This window comes from Dromiciops gliroides, chromosome 2 (assembly GCF_019393635.1).
Source record: "Dromiciops gliroides isolate mDroGli1 chromosome 2, mDroGli1.pri, whole genome shotgun sequence".
NCBI lineage: Eukaryota > Metazoa > Chordata > Mammalia > Microbiotheria > Microbiotheriidae > Dromiciops > Dromiciops gliroides.
In genome coordinates, this window is record NC_057862.1 from 261006237 (window position 1) to 261018604 (window position 12368).

At 41.6% G+C, this 12368-nt stretch overlaps 1 protein-coding gene across 1 annotated transcript in view; it reads right to left on the reverse strand.

Moving 5' to 3' along the window:
- Positions 1-9133: 9133 nt before the first annotated feature.
- Positions 9134-12368, reverse strand: part of DCAF5 (DDB1 and CUL4 associated factor 5) — a 127020-nt gene continuing 123785 nt past the window's right edge. Inside the window, 1 exon segment of the mRNA XM_043981405.1 lies at positions 9134-11166. Within this exon segment, the coding sequence (XP_043837340.1) occupies positions 9433-11166 (1734 nt within the window). The 3' untranslated portion in view covers positions 9134-9432.

The window sequence follows — 12368 nt, forward strand, 5'->3', positions numbered from 1 at the left end:
CCCTTTTCAAAGAAAATGGTTGGGGTGATTATTTTAATAGAATTATGTTTCTTTGTGTCTCTGAACCCTTCCCCCTCTTTTCTCCTCACTCCCTGTTCCTCCAGTACATTGACATTACAATTATCCCAGCCAGCCATTTCCTTCCTGTTTGGGTAGTATCCAACGGTTCTGACATTTCCAGGACTCTTCATAGTCCTGAATACTAGCTCAACTCTATCCATTTCCCACCAGTGATGCCACTTTTAGATTTTATAACTCTCCATCATGTCCCCTCTGGGCACCCTCTCTCTCCCTCCTCCAGGTTTTTAGTTTCCTTTTGTTACCTTCCCCTATTAAATGGTTAGCTCCCTGAGGGCAGAGACTGTCTTTATTTTATTATTTATTTATTTTTTGTGGGGCCATGGGAGTTAAGTGACTTGCCCAGGGTCACACAGCAAGTAAATGTCAAGTGTCTGAGGCCGGATTTGAACTCAGGTCCTCATGAATCCAGGGCTGGTGCTTTATCCCCTGTACCACCTAGCCGCCCCTGACTTTTTTATTTGTATCCCCAGTGCTTAACCCAGTGCTTGGCACATAGTAGGCGCTTAATAAACATTTATTGACTATTGATCAACCACTGTGGGCTATATTATGAGTAAAATGATCTAATAAACAAGTCACTTTCCTCACAAGGGAGTTATATCTAAATTAGGATTTAAACCTAGTTTAGTGCAGAATGTTTATAATTGGAATAAAGAGAAAGGAATATGGGCTATTTGTCATGTAAACTATCTGTCCCCCTATTCACAGTAAATTATTGGGGAAAAGGAAATCATTTAGACCATTACAGTTGAGAAGATAGTTTAAGTTGTAAAGAAATGTGAAATACTCTCCAGGCTGAAATCAGGCAAAGCCCACTTGAAATCTACTCATTGCCCTCCTTCCTAATCTTGCATTTACAGGGCCTTTTTTGAAATAAATTACTAAACCTGTAGGTGAGGGAAATACTGTGGATATAATTTTCCTATATTTTACTAAAGTTTTTGATGAAGAATTTCATACTATTCTTATGGAGATGATATGAATAATACAATCCTACAGATTCAGAACTGGTTGTCCGGCTATACTTTAAGAGTAGTTGTCAATGTTTTTATGGCAATGGGTCAGGTTTCCAGTAGATTATGCCAGGGATGTGGACTTGGCCTAGTGCTGTTTAATATTTTTATCAATGACTTGGATAAAGGCATAGGTGGCAAGCCATGAGGGATAGCTAACACACGGGATGATAGTCAGGATCTTAACATACTAGAGCACTGGGTTGAATCTAAGATGAAAATTAATATAAATACAAAATCTTACACTTGGACTACAAGCTAAAGTCTTTAACAGTGTGATATGACAACCAAAAATGTTACTGCCATCTTGGGCAGTTCTGAGGAACATAGTTTCCCGGTATAGGCAGGTGACATTCACACTGTACTCTGCTCATCATACTTTATTTAGAGTGTTACACTCAGTTCTGAGCACCAGTCTAAGGAAACTGATAAATTGGAGAGTTTCCAGAAGAGGGCAGTCAAGATGGTGAAGGAGTTTTAGTCCATGACATGGGAGGATTGGTTGAAGGAATTCAGCATGGTTAGAGGACTTAAAGGGGACCTGTTAGTTGCTTTCAAGCATTTGCCAGGCTATTTATTATGTATAGATCAGATTTGTTCTGTTTGGCCCCCAAAGCACAGAAATGCTGGTAGGGATGAGAGTTGTAAAGAAGAAAATTTAGGTTTGATGTCAGAAAAAACTTCAATAGCCAGAGCTGTCCAAAAGTGGAATGGACTTTCTCAGGGAATGAGAGATTTCCCTTTCTTGGAAGGTCTTCTAGCAGAGGCCACAAGATCACATGACCAGGATGCTGCAGTAGGATTTCTTTGGTGAATGGGTTGGATTAGATACCACTGAGGTCCCTTATAACTCTTAATTTTATGATTTTATAACCTATATTCTCTTCCTCTTGTTTAGCTAGAAACCCAGAACTTCACCTCCAACACCTCCCCTTCTCTTATCTTTTTTCCCCTCTAAATTTCACATATAGTATGTTTATTGCTCTTCTTGAAGTCCACCCAAAGTCTTACATCTTCCTGGACCTGAAATCTCAGGACTACATTCAACAGTCTGGTGGCCCTCCAAGAGAGCTATAGAGAAGCAGGTAGACCATGCCCATGCCATTAGCCCAAGTGCTACTAAGTGATTTTTTTTTTCTATTTCCATCAAATCCTATCTCTTTAGTGTCACTACCACCTCAATTTCTCCTATTCTTGACTTTGGCTTATCTCAATACAAATGTTTAATTTGAAAAGTCCATCTCCTCTCTCACCAATACAATTCCACTAACCAGTTTCTTTCACACCAATATTTCAAAACCTTCCTCTAGTATTTCTGTTAATTCACTATTCCACCCACCCTGTATGAGTGCCTGGAATATGCTGTTTTCTCTTATTGATTAGTAATAAGCAAATAGGATCCAATCCTTCCAAGACATCATCCCTATGCTTATTGCAACCTGTTATTCTTTTTTTTTTTTTTTTAGTGAGGCAATTGGGGTTAAGTGACTTGTCCAGGGTCACACAGCTAGTAAGTGTTAAGTGTCTGAGGCCGGATTTGAACTCAGGTACTCCTGACTCCAGGGCCAGTGCTCCATCCACTGCACTACCTAACTGCCCTGCAACCTGTTATTCTTAATTAATATTGTTTAGCCACTTCTTGATCTAAATATGGGTTTAAAAAACTCACAGGAAAAACCCTAGTCTACTTGAAACTATTCCATACGGAATGTTTCTAGGTAAATGTTCAGTTCAAATCAGGACACGGAGAATTTCCATAGCCTGTGCCATTTCTTTTGGGTTCACTTGGCTTACGGCCATATCATAGAATCCATGTACCAAAGGAAAAAAGAACTTTGCTGTGCCAGCTCCCCTAAGTCAGGTTTATTTCCAACACAAAACATTCAGCACTATCACCCTTTTAGACTTGATGTCATAGGTGAAGGTTTCTTTTTCTGTATAAGCTAGGAGGGGATCTCAAAGATAAAAGATAACTGAGGGGTCACATATCAGTTTTAAGCTGGGACTGACCACAAACTAAGCTAGTTGAGGATAGGTCCATATTGTCTAATTATTTGGGTTGTCTCTCTCTCTGCCCACACTCTCTCCCTCACCAACCTTATATGGTGCTTTTTACATTCTGCGGACCCAATATTTAGATAGTTATTTTATCCTCAAGGTCAAATGCCAGCTTAAGATTGAAGAAGCAGATAGGATGTAGTAGGATGAAAGGAAGAAAAAGTAGGAAGTGGAAGAATCATAAAAATCTTATTCCCTCATTTCAGATGAATAAATGAGGGCCAGAAAGGTCAAGATAACCTTTGGTTAAAAACCCTGGAAAAAAGCCTGTGTTTTCTAATTCCCACTGCAGTTCTCTTTCTACTACACCATACTTGGGAAGAAAAGAAAAGATTAAAGAACACTGCTTTCAGGAGTATGGTAAAGCTAGGGAGGAAGCTTGGAGATACCACAAACTTGAAGAGAAAAATCAATTATAAAAACGTGAAAAAGGTGAGGTGGGAGTCTGTGAAACTTAGTCACATACCAGAATGGATGCTTAGACAAAATAATTTTCACAGCTGAAACTATAAGAATAAAAGAACATATATCTTACTCTTGATAGTTATATTTCAATTGCCAAGAATCACACCTATCCTACCATCCTACTCTATGACCTCTGCACGGCCTTGAGGTGATACTGGGTTCTAGACAAGCAACACAAAGGGTTTAAAGCATAGTCAAAAGAATAACATATATGGGAGCAGCAAGGTGGTGCAGTGGATAAAGCACCAGCCCTGGATTCAGGAGGACCCGAGTTCAAATCTGACCTCAGACACTTGACACTTACTAGCTGTGTGACCCTGGCCAAGTCACTTAACCTGCATTGCCCTGCCCCCCCAAAAGACAGATAAAAGAATAACATATATGTTCAGTTGTCTCTTATTCAGCTGTATCTGACCCTTCATAATCCCATGGACCATATTGTCCATGGGGTTTTCTTGGCAAAGATATTGGAATGGTTTGCCATTTCCTTCTCCAGTGGATTAGGGCAAACTGAGTGACTTGTCCAGGGTCATTTGTCTGAGGCTGGATTTGAACTCAAGTCTTCCTGACTCCATACCCAGAACTCTTATTCACTGAGCCCTCTAGAAGCGGCTATATAATTACTACAATGAGACAAATCTAAAGTAAATGAGAAAAAAAAATCCACATATTACATACGAACAAACCCAATCCTCCGCTGATATCTTATCTTGGTACCATACCACCAAAGTTAATGTACACAATCCTCCTTTCTTGAAGGATCAGTTGTGTTGAGGGAATGTATTTTGTAAGGAAGATTTGTCTGGGTATTTGTTGGGGGAGCATTTGTTGTATCAAACTGAAATGCACTGTATTTTTTAAAAAATAATATCTTCTAACAAATTGAAATCTGGGATTGAAAAGCTAGGGTACTGAATGCTATCAGAATGTAATTGTTATCAACTTCTACCTAGCTGGATAGCCAATGGGTACAAAATCACTGATGGGTTGTAGGTGTGCTTTTTTGAGGACTAGTCTAAGTTCAGAGACATTGTCATCACTAGGTTGACTTCAGGACTGCACCGTGGAGGAGGTGCAATACACCAGTGACATCATGGGTCCTTGAAGTATCAATCACACAGCAATCTGCAACAGGTATATTTTTAGCAGATTTACTTCACACATATCCCATACCTCATGGAACTGATGCATTCCTGCAAAGTTGGCTGGAAAGCAAATTTCTGCGAAGTTAATTCTCCCTTTTTTTCCTCTTTATTTCCATTATAAAAAGGTGTTTCCATGGTGGGGTGGCAGTAAAGGGAGGCACCCAAATGATTGGGATTGAGATGTTTTCATGAAGAAATAGCTACACACAACTTAACTGTAATATGGGCATAACTGTATAGTTCACCATTGCCTCCTAGAGTTGTAATCTAGTACCTCATTTTTTCTTTTGTATTGTATTATTTTCCTGATTCCATTTTTTATTGCGTCTTGCAGACAGACATTTTTACAGTACAACTAAGCCCTACGTTTGACTTTTAAAAATCTATTTTAGTGGGGCAGCTAGGTGGCGCAGTGGATAGAGCACTGGCCCTGGAGTCAGGAGTACCTGAGTTCAAATCTGACCTCAGACACTTAACACTTACTTAACCCCAATTGCCTCACTAAAAAAAAAGAAAGAAAAATCTATTTTAGTTTCAAAGGGGGTAAGAAAATTCATTTTTGCCCTCTGTGCATAACCACAAGTACCTCATTCCTCACTTTTCTTTTTACAACTTAGTAGGTCTTAGTAACATTTTTACTTTTCATTCATACAAGTTCAAATTGTCAAAAGCTCAATCTTGACTCATTTAACATTGTCCCAGGATGAGCAAGCATGAGCTAACAATTGGCTAAATATTTAGATTTGAACTCAGGTCTTCTAAATTCAAATCCAGTATTTTTTTTTCTGATGCCATACTGGTGCCTATCTCTTGGTCTCAGTGATAATGGAAATCAAATTGACATACCTTCCTCCCCACATTTTTCCTTCTTGATGATCTTTGTCTCAGGGCTAGAAGTTACAGTTAAATTGGCAATAAATGGAGTGCAAGGATCTTTTTTCCTCCCAGTACTTAGCCATTAATTGCAAACCAAGTCTGCTACTAACTTTCACCTGGCTGGAACTACTTCCTCTCTTCCTCTGTTCTTGAAGTAAGAGTAAAAATGGGAAGAAAGGGAGTGTTTGGGCAATTCAGTTTCCAGGAAGGGAAATACATGAGCAGTTACTTAGGGGATAGATAATAGGTTTATTTTTGTACATACATGAGAAGGGTTTATTACTGGGTGAGAAGAGGCAGGACTTCAAGAGAGAAAGGCAAGGTACTTTGCCATACAAAAACAGGAATAATTTTGAGCATGTTAAATATTTTAAATCAAAACCAGTTGTAATTACCATTCACGCCAATCTAGTATCTCATTTACTTACTATACTAGAGAGATAGGAATTACTTGCAAAACCAACAGAAAATAATTGTGGCTAAAAAGAGGAAAGTTTTCAATGACATTTGTGTTAGCCATTTGAATGTACAGGATGCAATTTACAAAAAATTTGGAGAAAACAAAGCTATAAACCTATGAATAACAGTTCTTCAATATCACTTTATGCCTTCTTCTTAGCCATAAAAATATTTATTATTACCAAAGTGTTCTGGGGGGTAAATGTGGTCATAACATCTTCTCCAGAGTTGGTTTCCTATGGCCCTGAACCTGCAGTGACTTTGTAAAAGGATTTCTGGAAAGAATCCCAAATTTTCAGGATTGCTTTCTTGAAGAATGGAACCTTGGAGAGTGGTGCAGGACCTCTTTTAGATTCCCTTCTAGCAAGGGATGCAGAGAGAAGAAAGCAGAACCAAAAAAACACTATACATAAGGACTACAACAATGTAAATCTCAAGACAACGAGAGGCAATAAGACTCAGGCCTAATCCGACGGTCAGTGTTGGAACCATACTCTCAAAGTTAGTGTGCACAGCCCTCTTTTCTTTTGAAAGAACAAAAAATTGGTTTCTATGGGAATGTACTTTGTAAGAGGGTGGGAGCTCTTGGGTATATTTGTTGGGAAGTGTTTGTTCTGTCATTTTAAGAATCATGTCTTTTTAAAAACTGAAATCTGGGATACTGAGGACAGCTCTAGAGTGGAGGGTCAAGGTCACTGAAGTCCAATTCCATTACAATTCATCTCTCTTGACTGAATACTAAAAAGCTATTAGCAGGGTGAACTTCCCTTTCTCCTTTCAGAGACTGGGATAAGGTGATTAGAGCAAGGCTTAAAGAACCTGAAAGTGACAGTTCTGTGCATTAAGAACAAAAACTACCAAACTGGCTTTCTTCAAGGGAACCCAAACCTACTTCTCCAGGATGATTGACTTTCTTGGACTTCTTCTAACTCATTACAAAGAAAAACCAAATAGGGAAAACCTGAGAGATGGCAGAGAAACACACACTGAATGATTATCTTTTGTATATGAAGGGTTAAAAAAACCCACCATTTCAACTTTTTTTTTTTTTTTTGGCAGGACAATTGGGGTTAAGTGACTTGCCCAGGGTCACACAGCTAGTAAGTGTTAAGTTTCTGAGGTCGGATTTAATCTCAGGTACTCCTGAATCCAGGGCCAGTGCTCTATCCACTGTGCCATCTAGCTGCCCCACCATTTCAATTTAATAAACTTTGCAAAAGCAAAATTCTTAAAATTACTTGGGCTTGTAAAACCAGAACTTACAGTGATCTGTGTATCATCAAAGAAGACAAATCAGAAAGCCATCTCAATTACAAATCTGAAAAAGTTCTAATGATTGTTACAGAACTTTTCTTCCCTCCTTCCAATAAGTAAGATAACAGTTGCTCAATTTTGAGGCCTTCACACTGTTATTCACACTGCTGATAGAAAATACTTCCTCCCCTCTCATTTCCCCCAGGGTGTTTTCATACCTACGTTGTTGTGTCACACTATGCCAGGTGTGTATCTTTAGCTCCACGGAAAGCTTGGCAAGGTGACATTCTCTTCTGGCTTACCATCTAGGCAAATATCTTTCTTCTACAAACTTTGGACCTCTTCTCCCTATCACACCCTTCTCATCCATCCCCCTCAACAAACTGATGTCACTCAGATCTGGATCTCCTAAAGCCTCCTTGCAAAAAAGAAAATGCTTTGCATACTGAAAACCATCAGGTTTGAAAGTCAACTACTAATTGGCAGATCTAGTTTCCAGCACCTTCTGACTAACAGAAACTGTATTGCTTTTCTTCCTTCACTCCTCATTCGTGCTGGATTCCCTCGCCTCTTCATGGATCTCCGTGTAGGCAACCCAATCGTCCAGTTTCATGGACTTATACTGGGCTTATAAAACCATGTTTTATGTTCCAATGCACACCAAGTATTCACTGTGCTCAGGTGATCTTAACCACTACATGGCAGCACTGAGTCATTTGGTCTTTGCCCTTCTCTCTTCATGAACTTCAAAGCAGGATAGCTTTTAGCTAAGGAACATTAGTTCATGACCAACTCATCTCCCTACATTCTCTGCCTCATAATACCCAACTTAACAGGAACTTGATACTTCCAGATGCACACTACAGTGCAGGAGCTGGATCATGGCTCCTATCATGAGCAATTCTGAGGGAGTTTTAAATCAGACCAGGTCTGGCCAATGGGGTTTATGACAAATTACCACTCTTCTCTTTCAGCTAGATACTCCCCTCCATTTGAATGGCGCTTAGTTGCTCATTAATAAGAATTCATGTTAGTAGTGAAAGTGCAAAGCTCCTAAAAGCTGTCATTTTTCTTCCCCCATAAGTCTAGCCTATAATATATGGGGCCAAGAAAGCACCTGCTGGTTTTTGTTCAAGTGGGATCTACAAACTAGCACCAAACTGGTTACAGCGCATGACCCACATATAATTCCATCTTAATGTCTTCATAAAAACTGTGTTGCAGCATTACCAAACTTTAAAATGACAAAGTTTATTAGGAACATGTACTCTCCCTGAACCTGAAAAAGGCCATTCTTTCCCATAACCTCTCATTAGCATGAAGAATGCTTTAATGAAATACATCCACATTAAGTGCTTTATGAAAAAAGTGCTACATATAGAAAACATGGAAGGCTTCACAATTTTCAAGAAAGCAACCATGCTCTTCTCATCAGCACAGTCAATGGGCTGAAGGACTATTTCTGTTAGCTCTCTAGTCTGCCCACCCAAGAGCCATATCTCTACAATTCCTGCTTGAAGCAGGATTAAATGTAGCAGTTACTCCTCATTAAGACCAGAATACCTATGACGTGTAAACAGAGTGAGGTGGCAAAAAAATATACATCTATATATTCTTTCAAGTGGAGAACTCAAAGAAAATTCTCACTCAACAGCCAGGCAGAGAGGCTGAACACACATGTATGTGTGCAGGCGAGCACACATATACATACACACACACACACTTTCTCTCTCTCTCTCTCACACACACACACACACACACACAACAAGAACAAGTCAAATGTCTCAACAAGGATTTACTTTAACAGAACCTTGCACAGGTACACTATGCTCAAGTCTCACTAATAAAGGAGTCACTTGGATTTTTTTTTTCTTTATACAGCACAAGCCACTGGCCAAACACTTAGACCCATCGCCGAATGGAATGGAGCAGCATCATAGACACAACATTTTAGACCCTGGCTCTATGTGCCTTTAATACTTTTTTCCTTTTCCTCTGTATTTACTAAACAGGATTTTTTCTTGTTTTTTCTTTTTTTATAAGGGTTCTTTCTGCAGGCTCCTTTTCCCCTCTTGTATTTATCATGTTTTTAATTTCTTCTCTGAGCAGGAATTCTCTGAATCTGTGTCTTCCAATTCCCCTCGGTGCCTTTTGAGCCCACTTCGTCCATGGGTGCCTCTGCTGTCTGGCAAGTGAGATTCCATTGGGTCCTCTTTCGTACCAGTGCTGTGGTCCTCACAGTCTTTGTGCAAGAGTGCCCCAGGCAGGAGCACGTTGTCACTGTCAGCATCCGAGTGTCCTGGGGAAGAGTGGGTGACTGCCTCTGACTCCCCCAAATTCTGTCCATTGTTGTGGAGGTGAAGGGGTCGAGTGTGGAAGTGTCCATTGTTGTGGTTGGGGCAGACAGTTTCAAGGTTCCTCTCTTCACTGTCATCAGTCTGGGTCCTAGGACAGCTAGTGGATCCACTACTAAGAGCCAGGCAGGATCCTTTGGGAGCTGTGGACAAGGGTTGCTCCTCAGACCTGTCGCTCAAGGCTTTGCAGAGGGCTTTTCCATTGAGCTTCTTGGTCTCGAAAGTGTGTTCAATAGAGTTGCTATTATTGGTGTCCTGGGATGTGCCTTCTTGTTCCTCTGAACACGGGTGGTTGTCACGATCACAGCCTTGGCCATTACTAGAATTTGTGGTAGGACTGCCTTCTTTCAAAGCTTCCCTGCCTTGGCCTTCGGAGGGAAGATCCTGGTTGCCTTGGGGAGAAGCTACACTCAAACCACTTTTACTGGAAGAAGGGGTAGGGTTGCTTTTCTCACTTGTCCCAGGTTTCCCCTCATCTGTCTCCCCAACCCCTAAGGAAGTCTCTTCATCTTTACCAGTTGAATAGGAGATGTAGGAGTAGTGGAGCCATTTGTAAGCTTTGTAGATTTTCCGCTCGACTGACTCCATGTCAGAAGATGGCGATGCCCGTCCGGGGTGAATCTCCAAGTTGGAGGCACTACGTTCTGGGGAGGAGGCTGGTGAGGAAGAGAGATCATCCACTTTGATCTGTGGGTAGTCATAGTTATCTTCTCCAATGTAGGTACCAGCATGCTTTGCTGGGGCACTGGGCCTATCCTCTCGTGGTGGCTTTTGCCGCCGCCTCATAGCATTCCTCTGACGGGTAGAAGTGCGCCGCTCATTTAGCTCCTCCTCATCCTCAGTGCTGCTGCTGCTGCTGGAACTACTAGACTCATTCTCTTCAGGGCTAGGTGATCTGGGTCGGGGGAAAAGGTCAGTATCCAGTTCAGCCTCACAAGCATTCTCATCTGAATCTGACTCATTGGAGAGGGCCAATAAGCGCTTGTCTTGGTACCTCCGCAAGGCAGACAGACGCTGTTGTCGGGAGGCTACATCTTCACATGAAGAGGGTGGAGGGGATGCTACTGCGGTAGCTCGGAGGGATCCCAGGTGGTAGGCAGTATCAGCTGACTCATCGGCCATGGGTGGTGGAGAATGATGCAGGGAGGCTGAGGACTCAGAGTCACTGTAGCCTGAACGCTCACTGACCCCTGCATGCAGCTGTAGGATGGTACTCTCACTGAGGTCACTATCTGAATCTGAGCTCCAGCCCTCAATCTCCCGGCGTACGAGGGAGTCAAAGAAAGCCATCATCCGAGGGTCTTCTTGGACTGACTGATTGGCATAGTCGTGGGACAACCCACTCCCACTGTTCAACACGAGGCTGATATATTCTTCATGGGTATAGAGACAGCGGGAATCGTCTTCAATTCGACCGTCAAGGTCTCCAGTACAACCTGGCTGCTTGTAAGGACTCCATATCTAGAAAAAGAAAAAAGAACAGATTTGAAAATATTTGAAAATAAATGGCAAAACAGGACACAGACACAGGGCTTTTATCCCCTCTTACTGTTACTTCACTCCCTTCTCTTTTTGAAAAAAAATCAACATTTTGCTGGTGCCTTTTATCTTTTGACATCATAGTCATTTCTTGATACAGCCTTCTCTGCCACTCACGGGGTGACTTTTGGGAAGTCACTTACCCTGTGGGGGCTTCAGTTTTCTCCTTTACAACAAATGAGAGGATTAGCAGAGGCAACATCCATGGTTCCCTTCCAGCTCTAAATCTAAAGCCACTGCTACCTCCATTTTTGTGTAATTTGGCAAATCATGCGGCCTCTCTAGGCCTCAATTTCCCCCATCATTCTGCTTGTGACATTTCTCTCTCTTCTCCTTACCGCCCCACCTCCCAAAAAACCCTTAGGAGAAGAGCATGAGGGAAATAGTGTGGCATAATAGAAAGAGTAATGAATTTGGGGTCAGAAAACTAGGGTTCAAATCCCAGCTTTGCTGGGTCAGTTCCTTAATTTAAAAAAAATTTTTTTTGGTGAGGCAACTAGGGTTAAGTGACTTGCCCAGGGTCACACAGCTAGTAAGTGTTAAGTGTTTGAGGCCGGATTTGAACTCAGATCCTCCTGAATGCAAGGCCGGTGCTCTATTCACTGCGCCACCTAGCTGCCCCCAGTTCCTTAATTTTACCTGGCCTTGGTGTTTGCCGCTGAAAAACGATGGGACTGAACCAGATGACTTCCGAATTTCTTTCTAACTCCCAATTAAATCATATGGTAAGAAAATACAGAAGACAAGCAGTTCATAAGCCCTTATGAAGCACTTAGTGTGTGTACAGCATTGTGCTAGAGACACAGAGAAAGGCCAAGACTATACCTACCCCCAAGCTCACATTCGAAAGGAGGAGACAAATATAAAAAATAACCAGGTATACTCGAGATATATGCCAAGGAGGTAGAGGGTAATCTGAGAAGGGAAGGGAGGCTGATAGCGGAGGGCACCAGCCTCCTGCATCCAGGAGGGTTTGGGACATATCTTGAAGGAAGCCAAGGACACTGAGGCAGAGGTCAGGAGGGAGAGCACCCCAAGCATGAGGCACAACCATTGCAAAGGCACAGAGAAAGGAAGCAGTGCTGTGTGAGGAACAGTAGGCAGGCCAGTGTTGCTGGCTCATC